Source organism: Prionailurus viverrinus, unplaced genomic scaffold, assembly GCF_022837055.1.
Source record: "Prionailurus viverrinus isolate Anna unplaced genomic scaffold, UM_Priviv_1.0 scaffold_53, whole genome shotgun sequence".
NCBI classification, from domain to species: domain Eukaryota; kingdom Metazoa; phylum Chordata; class Mammalia; order Carnivora; family Felidae; genus Prionailurus; species Prionailurus viverrinus.
This window is the reverse complement of record NW_025927616.1, coordinates 1,657,773-1,680,694: the sequence shown is the minus strand read 5'-3', so window position 1 is coordinate 1,680,694 and position 22,922 is coordinate 1,657,773. Positions and strand designations below refer to the sequence as shown.

The 22,922-nt window shown below is 45.2% G+C and overlaps 1 protein-coding gene across 8 annotated transcripts in view; it reads left to right on the top strand.

Annotated features, from left to right (window-relative positions):
* Positions 1-22,922, top strand: part of ENAH (ENAH actin regulator) — a 137,425-nt gene that overhangs the window by 79,470 nt on the left and 35,033 nt on the right. For 5 of the 8 annotated variants that reach the window (XM_047848117.1, XM_047848120.1, XM_047848118.1 and 2 more), the window contains exons 4-5: positions 16,596-16,652; positions 21,430-21,514. In XM_047848117.1, the coding sequence (XP_047704073.1) occupies positions 16,596-16,652; positions 21,430-21,514 (142 nt within the window). The remainder of the gene's footprint in view (positions 1-16,595; positions 16,653-21,429; positions 21,515-22,922) is intronic. The other 3 variants (XM_047848122.1, XM_047848121.1, XM_047848116.1) reach the window with 1 other exon arrangement.

Genomic DNA, 22,922 nt, shown 5'->3' with positions numbered 1-22,922 from the left:
TGTAGTCCGATAGTTGGCTTTCGAAAGGCAAATGCTAATTAATGTTGTTTCTTCTGATCTGGATCTTTTGAAATTAATGAGTCTTAATGTGGAGAGACTCAATTACATTTTCTTGTAATTTCCGAAGATCGCCCATCATCTCACTAGCTACAAACATTTTGGTAAGGCAGAAACATTTAGCAGAGTCTTCTCAGTTGGTCTTGAAGTTTTGTTCTCTTCTGTGTCGCAGCCTGAGCCTGTACTGCCGTGGGCTGAGGCGACGGAGAGGTCGTTAGGACAGGCTGGCCCGTCTTAACTGTCTCCCTGCATCGTGGCCCCTGTCAGGGCACAGAGGCCCTTGGTTTGATGGCAGTTTCATTAGAGAAAACAAAGCATGTGAGATGGATCGTGTTCTTTATAGTCTGATCTTTTTAGGAAATGACTTTTTTCATAAATTACTATAGATAAACGGTAATTTCTGATCTTTGATGGCATTAATTAATTGGCTTGGAAACGGAGGCACAGGAGGATTCAGATGCTAGGAAGCAGAAGGGTAAAATTTTTTCCGTGGATCTCCAAACTGGGATCCGGACGTATCACCCCAGTATTCTTCAGGGGGCCCCTCCCAGCCACCTAAGCAAACACCCCCAGTAATGTCCCCTCTCATCTGGGGCATGCCTTGCCTTCCACAGCTGTTTGCTCTGGGTCCACAGCCAGTTCCTTGCTGAAACCATCCATTGTCTTCCTGCCAAAACCAAGTCGAAAAAGCTTAACTTGTGTGTCCCCTCCCTACGCAAACAATATGCCCAATAAATCTCTGATCAGAAGCAACAGAAATAAACATTCCTAAAGGTAAAGCGACTGCAGATCCCCGTCTTCCTGCTTCTTCACGGTTAGCACTTTTTAAAACCACTTTTCTATATTGGATACTTGTGTTTCTTTGTTTGCTGCTTAGCTGTTAATGTCAGTATTAGCCACGGAATACCGGTTTATCCTTCCGAGTGAGTTTTAGGCTTGTTAAAGTCATACACACCTTTGTTCAGACAACGTCTTCTTCAGAAACCCAGCGCACACACAGACGAGACCGTGAAGCCGCTCTGACCTACGTGGGGGTCGGGGCCCCTGGCCGCCGAGGCGCCAAGCGGGGGCAGCGGTCACTAACCCGTCCGTTCTGCCAAAACCCGCAATAGCCCGGTTTTCCTTTCTCTCTCCCTTGCCCCCGAGTCCTCTAAACCCTCAAAAAAATTTTTTTTTAAATTAAAAAACAGCTTTCTTTGGGGCTATTCATACTGACCTTTATAAGGTACTCTGTGTGGGGGGTGTGTGTGTGTGTGTGTGTGATATTTCCATCTCTTTTATGAAAAGGGAGGGTGGCAGGAATGTTTTCCTTTATTTTGTTTTTAACTTGCTGTGCAATTATCTAATATACTGGAAAGTACAGGAGGTGCTAAATACAGCCAGTTATATTTGGAATTTAAAAAACACAAATCACATGTTCTAACATTCTTGAAAAAGAATTGAATTAGGCTTCATTCTTTTATACCAAATGTTACAGTTTCTCGGTCTCCTTTCTCTAACGGACGTAGACTCGATTTTAAAGAGTTACGTTCAAAATGTGTTATCCAGACTGATTATTTTTCATTTCTGTGTTATTTGTCAAGTACATTTATAACAGTTTTGCAGATAATAGTTGTGGATTACATAAAATACACAGTTAGTCCTTGTGATGATTAGTGGAGGTAAATTTGCACAATCTGTTTTTGAGAAAGGTTCAGGTCATTTGAAAATAGGAAATAATCTTTTAAACTCACTTGTTTAAAAGGAAAATCAGACTGAAACCAGCAAGTATGTTCTGCTTTTGTTCTTTTCAACCAAGATTAAGCATACCTTTGTAGAAGGAACACCTTCAAATACCTTACCATTAACTAAGACTGTTTTTGATAGATATTATTTTATGGCTGTTGAAGATGGGACCACAGTCCAAGAGATCCTCATGTTTAAAAAAATTTTTTTTTATTTTTTAAAACATTTAATATAGAGAGATTCCATTAATTTTTTTTTTTTTGCTCGAAACTTGGTCTGATATATCTTTCAATGGGAGCATTTATATGAATTTTATCTCAGCATTTTTTAATATTTTTGAGATATGCTTTGGAATTAATTGGATTTTAAAAATCTCACAAAGTTTCTAGAAATATCTTAAGTTACCAGCGACACTTTCAGTCCTGAAGTTTTCAGTCCTGAAGGTGGCAGTATCCACAGGACAACAGTGAGGTCATGTTGCAGAAGCTGTCCTGTACGTTTTGAGCACAGGGTCTGTGCCAGGCACTGGGAATGTTCTCGCCAGAGAAGCCTGTCCCCGGCCCCTGGGCTTCCAGTCTGGCCGGAGCTGCTGGAAACGAGAGCGGCTCGTTGGCACACGGTGTGGAAGTGCTGTGAGTGAAGTATGCAGAAAGGCCTTTGGAATGCCCGAGAAGGTTCCAGGGTCAAAGGGGGGGATTTAAAGAGAAGATGACACTTGAGTTATGTTTTGAAGAATGAGTAGGCCTCATGAGTGGTAGAACATTCTAGATGGGGTTGGGGGCATTGGAACTTGGGGAAATTGGGAAACAACAAAGAGACGTGTGGTGGCCTGGGCGCAAGGGGTTATGGAGGAGGGGACCCCGAGGGAGAAGTCGGGGAGGCTGGGAGGGCCTGCGACTCGGTGCCGGGCTGGGGGACACTGGGTGAGTGCTCCTGTGACCAGGTGGGTGCTTTAGGACGGGAAGGGCTGCCCGGCAGGAGGTTGGTGCCACTGTGATGCTGCCCCGGAAGTGAAACAGCCCCAGCAAAAAGCGAGCAGAGTGGAGCACAGGTGACACTATGACCTTCCATGCCCGTCCGTCGGCATTTTGTCCTTAAAGCAGGGCTGAGGCGGGAACGACGTGTTCATCAGGTGCCTGCTGCCCGCCGGCTCCCGACCGGGCGCATGCGTCACTTGTGGTCTTTGTAGTGGCCCACAGTCGGCCGTGACCTCCTGTGAGAGGCAGGGGCACAGCCTGCACGAGTCTGGGGACTGGGCCCGGGCCACAGCCGTGACGTGGCCCTGTGCCCTGACTCGCTTACAGTTGTCCAGTGGTGTGCCGGGCGGGTCGGGACGAGGCTGTGCCGTGGTCAGGTGGTGCCACATGTGTCCGGCAGGGGCCGTGGTGAACGTGGCCTTAAGCGGACGGGGACAGGGGTGGTGGGGAGGCACAGATTCGGTTGGGACACCTGCGTTGGGAGCACTTCAGTGCCCCCAGAAAACCGTACAGGATCGGACCCTGGGAGGATCCCACACGTGACCTTGGGTGGTAGTTTCCACTTAGTTTGTTCGGTCACTTAAGCTTGTCACCATTGTCGCAGAACTTCGGCCTCATACTGAGGTTCGTTGTCTCGCCGCGTCGAACCAGGAAGGTGCGGGCACAGTTAAATGAGCAGCAGGTAGAAGTTGACTCGAGTAGAATACGAGGAAGGAGGAGTACGGAAGCTCTTGCTCCAGAGAGGGGACACGCGAGAGCGACTGCCCGCGACAGTAGGCAGGGGTCCTTGTTCTGTAAGGTTCTGGTGGCTCCCATCCGTCTCCCCTCATCCCTCACTGCTGGGCAGCCACAGGGGCTGGGTCGTCCAGTCCTGCTCAGCTCCCGTCTGTGGCCACGTGGTCCCTGGTGTGGCGCAGGTTTTATGCCACTCCTTATTTTCAGCCAGGTCTTCAGTCAGATTCCTAGGGGGACCTGAGGGGGTGCAGGTGGGGTCTGTCACATTCTTTAGAGGGACCTTAGGCCAGGTCAGCCAGGTCAGCGCTCCCAGCATTGCTCCAGAATACGTGTTCTGCCCCCCCCCTCCCCCCGGGACCTCAGGCCCTAATCTCTCCCTCTCTGCCTGTTTCGTCCTATCTTTTCTTTTCGCACGATAACCTTCAGAAACGGGAAGCATTAGCTGCTCCTCAGGTTTGGGGTCGGGTCGGTGGGACTGTCTTTTTGGAGGTGGCGTCACCGTCACCTGCTGCTTCACTTTTGCCCTTCCCTCTTCTGCTTATGAAATCAGTCTTCACAGTAAGGTGAGGTTGATCTGCAGGAACTGGGACCCCGGCTTCTAGTCACAAATATTGGCAGGGGAGACATGGGTTCCCTCAGGCCCTGCATAACCTGACAGACACACCCGGAGGAGGCCCGAGGAGGCCGAGGACCCAGAGGGAGGCGGCCTGGGGTTGGGTCCTCTGGCCCTCAGGCCACTCCTCTGCTTCTCAAATGGCATCTTCAAAGTGCATTTAAGAGGCTTTTGAGGGAAGTCACTTTAGGGTGAGAAAATAGGAAAGAAAGGAACTTTCATTTATTTGTTTTTTGCTTTATGTCTTTCAGTAAAATGTCACGGTCTTTTATTGTGATTCGTGATTCGGTGGAAAGCACTTACGATTGGAGCCCAAGATGTGTCCTCCTCTGGCGGGCACCTTCTCCAAAGTGGTTTCCCTTGTGGGAATGTGTTAGGATATCGTTATGGGAATTACAGGAGATGAAGGCGCTAGCAGTAGTGAGCTATAAAGTGTTACTTTTGAACGCCGATATTTATAAATTCCTAGAAAATTCTGCCGTGTGGATTAACCTCGAGGACTAAAAAGTGGTAGAGAGACTTTGAAATTTTCTCCAGCTTCTTCCTTGGCTTTACCCCCTGGTGAAGACCTGCCTCGTTGCTTTTATTTCCTCACAGGAAATTAGCGAATTCATCCATCATATGAGTGCATCTAAATGCCAGGGGTAGTAATTAGACTCAGATCTCCTCCAGGCTTCTTCTGGTCTCGTAGGATAAGACACAGCTATAATCCGAAAGAAGTTCCACGTGAAGGGGAGCGAGGCTGCTTTTCGCCGGAGCAGCTGGGCGTGCGTTCCTGCTGAGGTGGCGTTGTGAGCTGAGTGTGAAAAGTGCGTGCAGTGTAACAGTGTAAGTGCCGGGGTGGGGAGGCCGCCCGGCAGGGAAGGAGCCAACGATTGGGTTGTCCCGGGGCAGAAGGTAGGTGTGATCGCTTTGAGAGCCTCGTGATGCCGCTCAGTGGGAGGCTGGGAGCACGTGGATCCTGTGGATGAAGCCAGACCCCAGCAACCGGCGGTGGTTTGGAAAGGGGGCTGCGGGAGCCTGGGGGTCCTGACAAGAGAGGAAAACTGAAACCGGAGATTTCAGTGAGGGCCAGGCGAGTTTGAGCAGGAAGCCCGTGTTCCAGCACCGTGTCCCAGCACCGTGTCCCTTAGGTTGAGTGTGTGCATGAGAAAATCCCAGCCGGTCGTTTCCCACGCCCCACGCCCGCTGTAGCCTGGGGGGGCGGCGTGTTTGCAGACCAAATGGCCCCACTGTCAGATGAAGAAAGTCCCCGGTTTGAGAGAAAGACATGGAAATGAAAATGTAGTTCAGCATAAAGCTGATTTCTCTATGAACCTGAGTCTGGGTTCTAGAAAGAAAAGCACGCGGGCACAGTTTTGTTTTCAAGTAGCTCAGGGTAGGGAAAAGAAACTTACTAACTTCTTTATTAGACGTTAAAATGAAATTAGAGCGCAAATACGTTAATGTTAAGCCCACAGTTCAGTGATTTATTAAGAGAGTTAGCGTGTGCGTTACATACGAATGTCCTTTTCCATGGAAGAGAATTCTGGTCAGATGAGAGCGGTGATTTTCAGGCTGTCACCAGAAGACCACTGGGACACAGCTGAAGTTGTGTGTCTTGGAAAGTTGTGGGAACAATGTGTGCCATACATTGTTACACCTACTTATTCAGATCCTGAGCTGCTTTGTTTGGGACTGAAATTTACCAGCTCTCCGTAGAGATAATTAATCTAAAACCTGTCAGAAGTTCTAATGGACTGTTGTTGACATTTAGGAATCTTCGGATCTTTTTGTGCTTTTGTGATTGTGCCAAGATACTGATAAGAAAAGTTGAAACGATCCCAGTACCTGAATTGAAAACATGACCCATTATGTATCTTTGATTACTCGTGAAAGATAGTTCTTTGGACAGGCTCACTCTGGACATCTGTCTGGTCGAGGGTGTTGGTTAAAGTAACAAAGGGTTTCCAGCTGTTGACCAGGCTAGGGGCTGCCGAGCTGGGCTCCTAGTTTCTGTGCCCCACCCGTCGCGCAGCCTCAGTGTCCAGCCTGTGTCTCTGCCCTTCCCAACTGGGGTTCCATGGGGGAACTGAGGGTTTCTGGAAAGTGATTTGGGTGGTGGGTCTCAGCTCTCCCCAGCATGGTACGTAGGTACCCTCACTTTCAGTGGGTACACCGAGCCAGATTTTCTTGGAAGGCTGCCTCTGCTACGTTCTGTTCCCTGGGCCTCCCTTTGCACCTCTGCTCTCTGATCTCACGTTCACCCACAAGGACTGCCTTGAAGTTCTGGGACAAGAAAGTGACTGTTGGATTCATGCAAATGATAATGACTCATGTATCACGTCCTTCTCATCTGTTTGGGATAACCCTGCCCTCTAGCATTTACACTAACTGATCCTTGGAATTATCCTGTATCTAGTTTTTTAGTCACCAGGGGGAAGTTCGAATGTTCACTTTGTAGCTACCACTCGTGTCGTGTCGTGTCGTGTCGTGTCGTGTCGTGTCGTGTCGTGAGAGGGATTGATGCCTGGGTTGAGGTCTGCCTGAGTGTTCTCCATATTCTCCTTTTCTTTGGGCTAAACTACCTGCAGCATCAGAAATCTTGAATTGAAAGCCCTAACTCAGGGATCTAAAAAGTGTGCTCCAAGGACCCTTGAGGACCCTCTCCTGGACCCTTTCAGGGGGTCCGTAAGGCACTCCATTTTCCTTACACTTCAGCTGGAACAGCGTGCCACACACAACACACCGAATGTGAACGAGAGTGGAATAATGCAGCTGTGTTCTACTAAACCAGACATGAAAGAGATTTGTAAAAATAGAAAAGCATGCTGTCTTAATAGCTAATATTTTTTTATTTGGAAAATAATAATGATAATTTTTAATTGCTATTTTTAAAGTGAATTACTAGAAGTTAAAAGTGGAAAAATATTGTCTGTCTATTTAATACAGCAAATGACAGCAGCTGTAACTCACGCAAATGCTCTTCAGGGGCTTCAGTAATTTTTAAGAGAGTTTGGGGGCCCCGTGACCAAAACTTTTGAGAATGACTGCCCTAACCCGTCATCAGGGAGACTGTTGACTGAGAAAAGAATTTCCAGCGTCTCTTTAGCGTTTCCCGGCAGCGTAGTGAAAACGTCTTGCCTGTGGGATAAGACTGGCTAGTGGATGAGAATTGATTATTGCATATTTTTTATTTCTTTAGTGCAGGATTCTGTCTTCAATACAAGCCTTGCTTTGCCTATAACAGAGAAACCTCTCTTCCTATTGTTATTATTCCCTCTTTGTCTGTTTTGTATCTTTTCTCCTGCCATCAGGATGACTTACTGGGGGCTGGGTGTGTGAGGGTGGGACTTCACCAGTCGGAGAAGTGGGCGGAGCCCAGTCCCGATCCCAGTCTCCTGATCCCCCGTCGTCCTCATCTGTCAACGACAGGGAGAATGCAGGTCTGGTGGCCCTGTTTTGTGCCTGACGTATGGAAATTGCCCGGCGATTAGATTGAAAGCACCTTCTGTCCAACACGAGTGTCTGTGGTTGCTGTTCTAGCTCTGCCTCTTAGAAATTCAGGTTCTTCTGGTTTCTAACTGGTACATTTGTGACTTCTTGGTTATGTTATCATAGATGAATGGTTACATGATCATATAATGTGGGGATTATTATTTATAATAAATGAACTGAAAATGGTTACTTCAAGACTTACAAGCTCCTGATCACTTGCTGTTTGGGAAAGCAAACAGCTTGGCCACAACTCAACTCTAATATTGCGCTGTTCACGAGCATGGCCTTCGCCATACGTTGTAGGCCCAGGATACCTTGTCCCGCTCCAAGATGGATGTGACCGAATGACTAAAAGGGACAGATAGGACTTTTCTGATTAGTTTACATGTCCTGGTCTTACCGAAGGTTACTTTAGCCTGAAGTTGGCTGTCAGGCAGACATGACAGTCTGTCTACGTCTCGTTCTCGTTTCTTTGCTTCTCTGGCAGTCAGACGGTTAGGCGTCTCGTAATGCATTACCTGATGCAGGTCTAGCGGGGGACCGCATTTCTCAGCGTATTTTGCATTTAGCCTAAGTTTAATTAATTGTGCTGCAGTGACCCGAGGATGTCATCCTTGATGATTTGCTGGTTTCAGTGCCTGAGAATAGTAATTTATGTACAATTATTTCACTTGAAGTCCTGATTTTAGTCCTACTTGTTGCCCGTAGATTGGAGAAGCATTTGCTAGATGTCAGAAATTCAGATACCTGTTTTATAGGACTTTTCCATCTGTAAACACGGATGTAGGGGGTAGAGAGAAGCTTTAAAGGTTTTTTTTTTTTTTTTTTTTTTTATGTTTGTTTATTTTTGAGAGAGAGAAACTGAGTGGGGAATGGGCAGAGAGAGGGAGACACAGAACCCGAAGCAGGCTCCAGGCTCTGAGCTGTCAGCGCAGAGCCCGACACGGGACTCAAAACCGTGAACCGTGAGATCATGACCTGAGCCGAAGTCGGACGCTTAACTGACTGAGCCACGCAGGAGCCCCGAGAGAAGCTTTAATCGAATAGAGTCTATTCTGTTCATTAATGGTAAGAAATGAACCGTAGGATCCACTTCTCTGGGGAGACCGTCACAACCCACAGTGGCCCCCAGGCCTGCTGTGCAGATGTAATGGTTGGGAGTCGGCCATGCTCTCATCCTCCTGGAAGTGTGGCAGTGGCCTGTGGGCTGTGGGCTTGTCCATCTGTGTTTGTATCCAGCACGTTAGTGCCGTGCGTGTGGGTGAACCTCGGGCGTTCCTGTTTTATGTTGTAGGCAAGATAGGAAAATTCTAATCCATTTTTTGAAGATGGTATTAAACAGTGGTATCTTTAAAATCGGTATTTTATCCGTAAAGAATATTGTTTCGGTAATCCATAAAAAACTCCTAAGAGGCAGGTGGTCTCATAATGTCAAAGAAGAAAAGTATTTGTTTTCCTAATAAGGTACTAGGTTGCATGCTATGAGGGAGACAAAAGCGGGTAATTTAAAATAGCCGACCGAAGGGGCTGTGACCTGGGCAGAGAAGACAGACGTGGTCAGAAGTGTCTGCGAGGCAGCCCGAGTCCCCTGCGTGGGACAGAGCGGCGGGGTCAGGTGGCGTGAGCCAACAGCGTACTCTCATGCGGAGGAACCGGGAATGGTCCTCGTGAGTAGACCTGCTGTTTCCGTGGGCTTCTACAACGTCTGAGAAAATTCTCGCAGGAAACAGTTGACTTCTGTTTTCTGGAAGTTCTCAGGGGTATTTGGTTATGACGGTGTCATTCGTGTAGGAAGAGACACGTTTACAGGGAGGAGGTTCCTTTACAAACCTGTTCTGCTCTTTACCGTGGTGCTGCCCTAGAAGAAGTCCTTTTCCTTACTCCCTCAGGCTCACCGGTCTTCTACGCTGAAGCCTCGAGTCACACTCGCCTGGCCTGAAGGTGACCGGGAGCGGGTCCCTGGTCTCTTCCGCAGATGGCACTCGGGGCGGACCTTGTGTCGATAGGACCGAAGTCAGTGTGATGTTTTCAAGGTTCAGCCGTCTTCTAAGAGCGTGTGTCCTGCCTGGCAGTGTGATAAGTAAATGCTAGTAAACAGCGTGTCTCCCGTGTCCAGGTGTGCTGTTTTCACCGTGCCAGTGAATTTGCACGCTTCAGCAGTTGGCTTCCTCATTTTAAAGTTGTGTGACTGGTGTACAGTAAAAGTGATGACTGAATCTTAGCAGTTAAAAAATTTTTTAATGTTTATTTTTGAGAGAGAGGGAGAGCACAAGAAGGGGAGGGGCAGAGAGAGAGGGAGACACAGAATCGGAAGCAGGCTCCGGGCTCTGAGCCGTCCGCACAGAGCCCGACCCCGGGGCTCGAACCCAGGAGCTGTGAGATCGTGACCCGAGCTGAAGTCGGACGCTTCACCGACGGAGCCACCCAGGTGCCCCATGGATCTTAGCAGTTTTTTAAAATAAAGAGCTACAGAGCAAAGCAAAAAGCCTTCCACGGATTCTTTAGTTTAAAAAAACCGAACATTTTAGAGGCACCTGGCTGGCTCTGTGAGCGGAACGTGCGACTCTTGATCTCGGGGTTGTGAGTTCGAGCCCCACTTTGAGTGCAGAGATTACTTAATCTCTGGGGTGCCTGGGTGGCTCAGCTGGTTAAGAGTCTGCTGCTTGATTTTGGCTCATGTTACGACCCCAGGGTCGTGGGATTGAGCCCCACATCAGGCTCCGTGCTGGGCGTGCCTACTTGAGATTCCCCCCCCCCCCGCCCAACCCCCCCATCCCCCGCCTTAGCATTCCTGTGTGAGCGCACTCTCTGAATGAATGAATGAATGATTTTTTTATACCCCCAGCATTTAAAAACTTGGTGAGTTATAGCAGAATTGTGCAGTAATTTTCCATGCCAAGCTGTACATAGAGGTGAATGCATGACCGATTGGTGAAGTCTCTGACATCCATCCTCTTTTGTCTCTGAGCTCAGTTTTCCTGCCCAGAATTGCCTTGCCTTCATTTTTTCCCCACATCCAAGAGCATTAGCTTAGAAACTGTGTACTTTTATTGGTTCTGTTCGTTCTTTTTCTCCCGTAAAAGTAGGGAAGAGACTTGGTCTTTGAAAGTCTCCATATTGTACATTTAGAATGAAAACACTTCTCGTGGTGACAAGACTTTCAGCTCTACATGTGGATAAGCGAGCAAAGTTGTGACTTTCCTTACAAATGATCTGAGACATCCTCATGTCACTGAGTGCGCCCCCTCCCCCATGAACCTTGCCCACGGAACTGCACGTCTTTACCATCACCCCCACCCGACTTCAGTTTTGTGGGCTGTCGCAAGTCCATTCTCTCTGTCTCTCTCTCATCCAAGTGTAAGTTTGGACCACTTTGCCTAATTGCAATATTATACTAAAACCTTTCTCCTAAGTCTTTAGATAGATTCGTCATCTTTCTTAGAAATTCTGATAATTATCTAAGTTTATATTTATGCTTATTATCTCCTTTCAGATTTTTTAAGTGGCTAACAGAAAAAAACATACATGATAAAACTTGAAGTAGGGGAAAGCGCTCCTGGTGAAGGGGGAAGTTCTCTTATTTGTCTGGGGGTAATAGGGACTCCAGTTGAGTGTTGGCTGCTCGCAAGTTCTAGTTGGCTCAAAAGGAAATACTCCCGCCGACCACACCACGAGAAGAATGGCGTGGGCCTTCTGTGTGTGAGGTGGCCCTGTGGAGGGAGGGACATAGGGGGAGCACATCTGAAAGATGGAAAGACCAGTGTGCCTGGACCATCGGGAGACAGAGTATGGACTGGGTGAGATGGGCAGTGGTCACGTCACGGAGAGAAGGCACTGGAGTTTGCTATTTATCTTAAGAGCAGTGAGAAGCAGCGGAAGAAATTTTACTAAGGCAGGCAATTCCGTCTGGTTCGGTTGTTAGGGTCTCACTGGCTGCCGTGGGGAAGGGGAGGTACCGAGATCAGAATGGGCAGCTTCATCCAGTGATGCTGTCGTCATCGCCCAGGCTGCTGGTATCTTTGTTTTTGAGCTGCTCCCCTGCTCCGGGTGTGTGTATGGTTCAGTATATGCACTTCGGTGTGGACGTACGGAGTACACGATAAAACATTAAGAAAGCAAGAAAAAGGATGAGAGAAAAATGAGCAGAAGTAGAAATGCTGTTCTCTTGCCCACCCCAGTGTATGTTTAGCATTCTGGAGAAATGTGTCCCACTTCGAAAACCACCAGTGTGGACAAGAGGTCATGGAACATGACCCGTGGCAGTGGAGACCGTTCGAGAGATTACGGGGTCGCAAGCAGGTTAACTGGTAGTAGTAGAAAGGAATGGGTGCGGAGGGCCCGAGGTTTCTAGTTTGTGCACCCGAGATCACCATGCGGGCTGGAGAGTTAGCCAGTACTCCAGCAAACGCTGGTCGGGTTTTTGACAATAGTCTTCTGCTTGCCCGTGCACATACTTAATAATAATGCCTTTCGTGACCGAGGCAGGGGGGAGGTTGTCAGCTGGTCTGCTGGACGGCTCAGCTCTGCAGGGAAGAGGATGTGGGACGTGGGTCATTCCTGCCTTTACACAAGTGTTAGCAGGTGGCAGGACCGGGCCACTACTTCCGGTTGACTCTTGAGGCTTCTTTGGCCGGAGGCAGAGCCTCCACGGCGGATCGGGTGCTGGGCTGGGAGCACATGGAGACTGTCGCCGTTCCGGCCTCTAGTAAATGATCGGCAGTCTGTGAGCTGTTAGCAGCTGTTCTCACTCACGTTTTTGCTTAGAAGGAAGTAAAATGCCTTTGAGGCCGTAAGTTGGGGAAAGATGGAAGAGATGAAGAGAGGCAGGGGAAGCCCATCACATGTGCAGTGTTGCCTGAGACACGGCACACGGACGGGAGAGCAGTGCGGCTGTGGGCGCTGTTCCGGGTGTGGCTTTAGATGCGCGGTGCTCCAATTCCGGAGATAGGTAAAGATTTTCTTTTGTTAAAAACCACATATTTTAAGAGGAAAATTTTTTTGAAAATGTATTAAAGTGCCACTTTAAAAATGCCATCCCTCTGAACACAGTTTACTCTTTTCTCACCTCTTCTGGCACGGAGCTTGCAGTCTGACACACACACACACACACCCCACGTGTATACATCCAGTTTTATTGAGGTATTACTGAAAAATAAAATTGTAAGATATTTAAAGTGTATGTCATGATGATCTGATATAGTATATATTGTGAAAGGATTTCTCCCATCTAGTTAGTTAACACATCCATCATCTTACCTCTTTTTTTTTGTTTTTTTATGATTTTGGAGAGTTGGCAAATTTCATTTATACAGTACAGTGCTATGAAACTGTAGTCACCATGTTTTACATTAGAGCCTCAGTCTTTACTCATCTTGCAGCTGAAAGTTTGTACCTTTTTACCAACCTCTCCCTATTTACCCCCACGGGCCCTGGCAACCACTTTTCTACTGTTTCTAGGAGTTTGGTGGGTTTTGTTTTTTTTTTAACATTTGTTTATTTTTGAGACAGAGACCGAGTGTGAGCGGGGAAGGGGCAGAGAAAGAGGGAGACCCAGAATCCAAAGCAGGCTCCAGGCCCCGAGCTGTCAGCACAGAGCCCAACGCGGGGCTCGAACTCATAAACTGTGAGATCACGACCTGAGCTGAAGTCAGATGCCCAACCACCTGAGCCACCCAAGCGCCCCAAGTGTGTTTGTTTGTTTTAAGTCACCGTACAAGTGATGCCACGTGGTCTCTTTCTCCACCTGGCTCATTTCACGTAGCATAATGCCCGCAGGGTCCATCCATGTTGTTGCCAATGACAGGATTTTCCTCTTATGGCTGAGTAGTGTTCCACATCGTGTTGTGGAATGGAGTATTATACACACACACACACACACACACACACACACACACACACACTGCATCTTCTTTGTTCTTTCGTCTCAGGTAGTTTCCGTGTCTCGACCGTTGTGAGTGGTGGCTGCAGCAAACCGAGGAGTGTGGGTATTCCCTGGATACCATGTTTTCCTTTCCTTTGGATATGTACCCGGAAGCGGGATTGCCGGAAGTTAGGGTAGTTCTGTTTTTAATTTTTGAGGACCCTCCATACTGTTTCTGTAGTGGCTGCAGCAGTCGGCATTCCCGTGGTACGTGTTTTTGTTTCGTGTTGTTTCTGACGCAGGCAGCGCAGTGTCTCCCTGCGTTCGGTTCTGGACGCCTTAGAACAGACACACACACGTTTGCTTTCATTCCCTTTCAGCGTATGTAGTAGGACTTTGCAATCACGAGGGAAATACCGGGGGGCCCTTACTGATGGCCAGAAGCATGAACACTGCTCATTTGGAAGCTGGTGATGTGTGCTCACTCGACAGATCAGCTTTCCAGAGAGTAAATCAAATTAAAACTGGCCTTAAGCAAACGATCTCATTTAATCCTCAGAAGAAATGATGAGATGGGTAATATCCCCTTTACAAGTGGCCGTGGGATGGGATGCTACGGGTCTGCTGTAGTGATCACATCTAGCGGGAAAACGTAGTCCTGCCCATCGATCTGACCCGCCTCTCATTTTCGCTACTGCTGTCCGACCCGGCCTTCACCGTTGCGCCACTCGTTCAAACACCTCCGGGGAGAGAGTGGCGAAAGGCCGAGCCTGAGGGATCGCTGCCTTCCAGACCACGTTAGAAATGAGCAAGCAGCCACGACGAGACCGTCCTGTGGTCAGAGTAGCTGATACACGTCGTCAGTTTTCTTCTCCGGAAGTCAAATAGAGATGCTCAGTTTTGCTTGCTTGATTCCCCTTAACCTGCTCCTCAGTTGATGCTTTCCTGGAGGGCCCGTCCTTTCTTCTCCCAGCTCGGAGCCCGTTCACAGCGAGGCCGACTCGGGGAGAGCCGCTGTTGCGGAGGCACAGGCGCGGTCCCGGGGTACTGATGGCAGCCGTGACCCTGCTTCCGCTGCGGGCCTCCCGGCACCGGACAGTGAGTGCTCCTTCTCACGCTCCTCCCTCCTCCTCCTCCTCCCCCCTCCCCAGTGAGCATCAGAGTTCAGCAGGAAGTGCCTGCAGGCGTATGCATGTGACTGAATGAATTATTCAGTGTCTCCGGGGAAGGGGAACTGCAGTAGGATGGAGAGGTGGCCGGGAGCTGGCGGGGAGCACGGGTCCTGGAAAGCAGGTGCCTGAGGATCCCAAGTGCAACCGTGAGGCGTGATAGCGTAAACTGTGACAAGCACAGACGTTTCTGGTTGAAAATGTTCTGTCTCACGCAGTCCTAACGGTTCACCTGCATTCTGACAATTTGTCAGATGACTCTGCCGAAATGATCGGTACTGGAATGTGGCAGTTTCTTTGCTGTCAGAGGCGACATCATTTCTCAGGTTTTCCTTGTGAGTTTTTATATTTCCCTGACTCTTTTTTCCTTTGAATATGAATTAAAGGAACTGAAGAATAAAAGCTGAAGACCAGGCATGTTTATTTTAATAAAGGCTTTATTAGAAGTGTCATTTACAGACATCGGTAAGACAGGTTCTTTTAAAGTTTAAACTTGAAATAGAATTATTGACAATTTCCTAAATCGTTTCTCTCCTCTGCAGTGATGTGCTTGACTTGGTAGACATGTTATATGCATGCCTGTGGTCTCTTCTGTCATTACAGTAATGTTGTGCCTGCGGCTCTCACAGGCCTCGAGTGGGTTGGTTGTTGGAGGTACTTAGCAAAGGTGCCTTTTATCAATCTTATTTGTTCTGTTTCTGTTTGAAAATATCTGCTGTATGTATTGTTTTTAAAGCAAGATTTAAACTTAATTGGATTATATTAAATCTAATTTCTAAAAATGATAAATTCTCCTGATTATATAAGATTTATTACCATGTTCAGATGTACAATCTTTAAATATAAGTTGGTTTGTTCTGATTCTATGGAGACTTTTTTAGTATGAATCGTGTTACCTAAAGAGCACAGTTTAGGGGAAATCTAAAATACCGTCTTGTTAGCCTTTATGCAGTCTTCCTTAAGCCAGTATGTTTTAATCTGTTCGTTGATTTTGGTTAATACCAATGGAGAAGGAAAATATTTCCCATGCTGAAAAGAATTTCTTGGGGATTTTATAGAAAATTATTGATGTAAAGTTTTCGATGTCATTAATGTAATCCTAAGAAAAATACTAATTTTGTTTTTTCTACCCCACTTTTGAGCATCACCTTGATTTTATGTAACCCTTTCTTCCCCTTTTCATAAATTACCACCTTCTTGTTGAGTTTTTTCTCTTAAAGGGAATTTATTTCATTATTACTTAAGGTAAATTTTAATGTAGATAACCTAAATATTAAATGACTGTTTGATATGGCCACACGTTTTTAATATGATATCTTGTCAAGTATATATACACATTGAGGAAAAAAAAAAGAACAAAACGTGGCTTCTTAAAACAATAGTTTTTTGATGCGTTTCAAAGTGCAAAGCAAACGAAGATGTTCTGATTTACGTCAGTGACTTTAATAAGACACTTTAATTTCTCCAGGCTGTTTACAACGTCTTTTGTCTTTTTCAACTAGTGGAACTGAGTCCATCTTACGCTGAGTTCATCGTGAGCATTTCTCCAGAATGTTTCTCAGCCGTCAAGTCTTCTAAATGAGCAGTAATTCCATGGAACGAACTCAGCCTTGGGTCTTGACCTCATAAACCGTTCCATTTACTTTCTAAAACATGATCGTAAAATGTAAATGGATCGCCCTCTCTGATTGTGTCACCCGGAAAACAAGCTCTAAGGGAAAACAAGCTCTAAGGGCATCGTTTGGTCTGTGGCTTATTACAGGGTTTTTCCACAAATAAGATTACACATAAAAATTCTTTTTCAAATTTATATTAAAGAAGATACGTTTTTATTAAATTACAGAGCTTCCAGAATGAGGATCTAGATAGGACGTATGTATAAAAACATTTTGAACCTTTCAAAGCACCTTTTAGTTTGTGTGAAGTTCTTCAGATGGCCCCGTTGTCCTTTGAAGCTTCTAACACCAAGGTGTCTGTTGCAGCCCAGAGCAAGGTTGCTGCTACCCAGGACAGCACTAATTTGCGATGTATTTTCTGTGGTAAGCAACATTATGTTTACATTACTTTTTCAAGCTGTGGTACATACTACTTGCACATTTCCATAACTTTTGTTTCCGTAGGCCATAGTCTGGTTTGTGGTGTTTGGGATCCACAGCGGCTACTGTTTCATGTTGTGATACTGTTGGGGCTCACGTAGGTGATTTGGGCAGCTTTTGAGTTGGCTTCTTAGTGGGGATTTGGTTAGAATGAGAGTCTTAAAACGAATTCCTCTTCAGTTCTTCCAACGTGAACGAGAGGGGTTTTTGTTTCTGTTTTTAACTCTTTTGTTTGAAGCAGTCTTTTAATTTACAATTTCAGGGACAGCATTACACCCACCGTAGTGTGTTTTGAGGAACGTGCCTTATCTGAAGGGAGCTTTCGCTCAGGAATGAAGTTTGAGGTGACCCATGTCGTGAGGCAGACGTAAGCCATTGCTGCTTCACCGGGCTGGCTTGGGAGGGACGGCCTTCTTCCCGCACTAGGTTAGGCACCTGTTGCCGAGGAGTGGGCTTGGGCCTAGCGAGTGCTCTTCCGCTCCTGTGCACACGCGTGCGCACACGTGTGCCGTTCGCACGCAGCAGCCGGCTGTGCCGCTTAGCTGCCCCGGGTTACAGGTAGTCAGACAGGTGCATCTTCGTACCCTTACCCGAGCAGAGGGCTGCGTGCGCACACACCCCCAGAGGCACGCACACGCACACACAAACCTTCGTCCGAGTCGTTTGTATCATTTGATTCTCACGCTTTCCAGTTTGAAAACCCAAGTTCAAAAAGTGACTTGTAATTCTTAAAACTTCTTTTTTATTGGCTCCTGTATATATCTTTTTTTACTCCTGTATACCTGACTGGCCCAATTATCTTACAAGAGAGAAAATCATAAAGTGACCTACTGCTCAAATTTTAGATGAACAGTTCAGCTGTGTGTATGTACTTATCCATGTGACTCAGTTTTTGATGTGATTCTTCAGTATTTCTGATATTGTTTCTTTAGCTATAAAGAGAATTATTTTCAAATTTATGTACTTGGCTGGTTGAGGCAAAGAAGCATGTGTTAGAAATTTCCAAAAATGAAAACTCGGATGTATTTCTTAATCACCTGAAGTTAACATTCTGGGATTGCTCAGGGGAGACAGAGACAGCAGTGAGCCTGGGGGGTGTGGCCCCTCGTGAGCCCCCATCTTCCCCGGGGTTTGTCTCACCTGTGATTCTCTGCCTCCTCCTGGGGATTCTTCTAGGCCACCTTTTGAACTAGCCATGAGTTATTATTCGTATTGCTGTTATTAGAAGACTTTTTTTTTTTTTTTTTTTTTACTTCATTCTGAGAACCTACTTGGTGTTCTGTACTTTGCTACTTACTGTGTTGAGTTCCACATGCAGAATAATAGATACAATTAACCCAATTGCAGAGAGAAGATTGATTTGCCCTTAATAAAGATGAATTTTTAAGTTGTAAAAATAATGTGTTAAAAAGCAGATTTTCCCCATTATTACCTTTAATCGATCTAACTGTGTACAATATAATGACCACATTGCTAAGTTTACACTTGATTGTATTGTGTATCATAGCACCTATTGGTCTTTTAGTCCTGTGTTTTTAAATAGTCTGTGGCTAAGTGTGAAAACTACATTTGTGAAAATTAAAACGTGGTGGCAGGTGGATGTGCTTTAGCCAAAACTCAGTATGAAGTCCTCGTTTCCAGAACCCTGCACTCTGATTTCCATCATTTATAGAGAACATAGCAGCGACATGGACACATTTTCTTTATCAGAAACTAAGTCACATCTCTGCTACGTGAATTGTAGCCAGGACAAATTAATATCAGCGCTTGTCTTTGGCTGTGGTAATAAAACAGAGGAACTAATCCTCGAATATCGCCGCTGTTCTTTATGACGCTCCAGGGGGAGCGAAGCGGGCTCCCTGGTTTCTCCTCTTACTTTCCCCCGGAGGAGAACAGTCAGCCAGCACACGAGCTCAGAGCTCATGATTCACCCGCTGCGTAGGAAAGTGCCTTTTTTGCATTCTCTGAGAAGACAGGTACCCGTTTAGGAATATGACCCATGTGAAAAGTAAGATAATTGTTACATTACAGAAAATACAATGGCAGCTGGCAGCCGTGATTGGTCATGGTTGCCGTCTCATGTTGCTGTAATTGACCAGTTGTAGAACCCAGCGGGCTGACTGGAAGCATGACCTCGTATACCGGAGTTCATAATTGACCCAGAACTCTCCTGTCCATCGCTTTCAGTATGTTTACATTATTTTTAAATGCACATGAATTTCAGTGTGCCATTGTCATGACTTGACAGTACTGATGGAGAAGAAGCCAACAAAACAACTAAAGTAAACAGAAGTACGAGAAGACGCCAGGGAGACGGCTTCTCCTCTCCGGCCACCGTGCAGAGGTCTATGGAGAGACCAGCTGCCCGTTATCACAAAGAACCGTGTAGAAAATCATCTTTAGAGTTTTTCTCGGATCAAAATTCCCCTCATTTTAAAAGGATTTTCCTTGAAGTTTTCCTGTTTTAGCTGCACGAATAAACCGTAGTACGTTATTTTTGTAATTAATGATACCAGCCAGAAAATATTTCCCACATTCTTAAAACCTGCTTTTAAAACAAATTCATTAAGTTTTTAACTTAGAAAAAAACCAAAACAGTTTCTGTACATTCCTTTTAAAAAATACTTTTTTCTCATTCAAGCTTTTTCGAGTTCTGTCGAACTTTTGTTTTTGTTTTTTTTCAAATCTGTTTAATAAAATCGGGATTGAGTTGAAATTTTGACACCTTTTCCTTAAATTTACATATTTGAGTTAAAACTTGTATCAATAGATTTCTGTTGGTGAATTTCCTCTGTTGGCACGACGGTGGAGGTAACACATGCCTGCTCTGGGTGTGAGCAGTCTGGCGCACCCGTGGAGGTGGAAGTGGGTGCCGGACTAGTCTCTCTGGCCTCCTGGCATCCAGCTGTTTAGTTATTCGAGCAGCATCAGGCTTTCATTTAAATAAACAGTATTTTAAAAAGAGAGTTAAACCATAATGGTCTCGTGAGTTGCCCAAGCTACATGCTCAACATTTAATATTTTTGGAAAGATGTAACTTTGGATTATAAAAAAATGCTTCCCCCCAATAGTTTCTATTCTCTCAGGTTTACCCCCACCCTGATCTTCTATTTTCTCCCTCCTTCTGCCAAAGAGGTGAGACATCTTCTCCTCATAAAAGTATTAGACATCAGTGTATGGCTTAATGTGATAGTCTGTGTTTAACATCAGTATGTTCGTTCCCAAGAGAAGGAAAGGATTCCAGCCTGGTTGCTAGACAAGTTTTATTTTTTGTTCATGCAGATTTAAGTGCGTGTTTAATTTAAAAAGCTTTTTGATTTTTCTGTCGTTGCTGATGACATGGGGTTAATACATTTTAATACTTCCTTTATGTGGTTATCAAAATAGCAGACTGCTAGGAAATCTAATGAAATACATCACTGCAGTTGTCATGTAATTTGTCCTCCAAAAGACAAATTACATGATTAATCTAGAAATGGGGAAAGAGATGAGGAAAAAATTTAGTAGGTAAGTTTAGATCAAAGCAGCTGCTTTTCTACATTTGGGACCTACCAGTACCGTATTATTATATTGCCATGTCCTTCTAGTTGTGAGGGTCACTTCACTCTGCGGCACACAGTTGGTGCTCTTGTGCTGTTAACTTAGAGATACGAGCATTGGCATTAGTACACAGAAGTGTTTGTCTATCAACTCTTTCTTGTAGTAGTGGTCTACAGAACACTTTCACAATATCTGTTAGGGGCATTTGCTGACACACTAGATTTACTTGTTTACTGGATTCTTTTGTTTACTGGGTTAGAGTTCAAGATTGTTCTGTTTTAACCGTGGGCGTTGCATATTAGGTCCAGTGTTCATTTCTCTCATGATACATTTAATTTTTATATCCAGTGACATTAAAATGTCCCATATTTAATGGCATTCTTTATAAGATGCTAAAAATGGGTCTGCATCGTACATGGTACGTGGGAATGAAGGGTCATTAGTTTCTCGTGACAGAGCCGTGTTGGTTTGAACGCAGGGTTTTTGGTTTTTGTTTTTTTTGGGGGGGGGGGGGGTTTGTTTTTTACCCCAAATGAAAAGTTGCTAAGATTACCTCTGTTACATTAAAAATTCAGAGAAGTAGGCTAATTCTGTTTAGAAGTTTAGCAAATGTTTGTTTTCACCAGTGCTGGAAATGCCAAGCCAGTAAATGAGAATGGCAGCTTAAATTGGGCAAATTTGATAAATGCATTAGCATACTTCATCCTAGTAATAAGGTTCTCATGCTCTCTCTCTCCTGTTTTTCATTTCCAGTGTTCTATTTAGGTGAGTTTTTGAATTCTGATTTTTTTTCATTTAAGTTCTCCCTCCCCACTTCATGAATAAGTACCCTGAAGAGAATGTCTCATTGTCCTAGAAAATGCCAAGCTCAGGCGCCTATTCAGATGCTCATTGAACACTTGTTTTCCTCAAGCTCTTCATATGTAAATGTTTATTTTCCTTTATTGTTGGTGTTTTCCATTTGTTTCAAGTAAGCCTTCTGGGGATGATGGCAGTATTATGTCGCAGTCTTTCATTTGCTGTGTGTTATGTAAAGCTTATATTTTATTTTGCTAAACAAAAAAGAAGATACATTTGTAAATATGTGATGGTTTTATGTTATTCTTCTCATGATTTTATCTCCTCTGTCCAGCTAGCTCTAAAGATAATGTTCATCTATAATGTTTTCCTCCCTTTTTAGGGCCAACATTGCCTAGACAAAATTCACAGCTACCTGCCCAAGTTCAAAATGGCCCATCACAAGAAGAATTGGAAATTCAAAGAAGGTAAATTTAAAAGTTGTTATTTGCAGTTTTTCTTTCTACTGCGGAAGGCCCGCGAGCATCCTGGTATAGGAAGTAGATTGTGTCTTGTCAGCCACTTAAAAGTCACTTAGCAGCATACGAAATGACTTTCACTTCACGGAGTCTTATTTTTATAGTGGCTATAGATTGATCTATGGTCATTACGGCTTTCACATAACTAATTTAACTAGAAAGTTGGCGTCGTGTTGGCTGTTCGGAGAAGTCTCTGATCTCGAGATACTACCATAGAGCTTAGTAATGGATACAAACTCACTCTGTTCATGATTAAATCGCTCGTTCAGTGAGATCAATAGTATCATCTCGTTGCTTCAGTGCCCTTTATAAAGAAATAGATTTGAAATTGTAACACAGCCTCAATTAGGTATAGTTTTTTTTTCTCCTGAATTAGCAGAGTTTCTGAACTGTAAGCTACCAAACTTGTAACAAAAGAGTTTTATATACATTCAGCAACTAAAACTGAATTAGTGAAACCAGGTGTTCCATTTTATTTCATTTCATTTCATTTCATTTCATTTCATTTCATTTTATCTTTTATTTATTTTGAGAGAGAGAGTAGGAGAGAGTGTGATCGGGGGGGGTGGGGGGGACAGAGAGAGAGAGAAAGAGAGACAGAGACAGAGAGAGAGAGAGAGAGAGAGAGAGAGAGAGAGACAGAGAGAGAGAGAATATGAATCCCAAGCAGACTCCACGCTGTCAGTGCAGAGCCTGACTCGGGTCTCCATCTCACAAACCATGAGATCATGACCTGAGTTGAAATCAAGAGTTGGATGCTTAACTAACTGAGCCATCCAGGTTCTCCCAGGCCTTCCACTTTAAACAAATGAAAACCTTTTGGAGATGTTGACATTGCCTTTTTTTGTTTGTTTGTTTAATGTCTATTTACTTTTGAGAGACAGAGCATGAGCAGGGGAGGAGGAGAGAGAGAGGGAGACACAAAATCTTAGACAGGTCCCAGGCTAGAGCTGTCTGTCAGCACAGAGCCTGACGCAGGGCTCGAACCCACAAATCATGAGATCATGACCTGAGCCGAAGTCAGACGCCCAACCAACTGAGCCACTCAGGCACCCCTGTTATTTTTAATCACTAGTAGGTCACTTGTTTATTACAGAGAGCTGATAACCGTCCTACAGATGGATTCTTCCAGTTGACAAACATTTGCTCCATGGCAAGCTAGAGTTTCTTCCTGTGACCTTTGATTTGGATCCACATTTGAAACACTCTTCATATTTTCCATGTTGTCTTGATATGTGTGTCATGTTCCTCTGAAAGACAGACAGACAGACAGATGGGGATCTTTTACCACGTTCTGTGTGTAAATGCGTGGCCCTTGGGGAAGGCCCTTCCGAAATGAATTTTGTTTTCATCACAA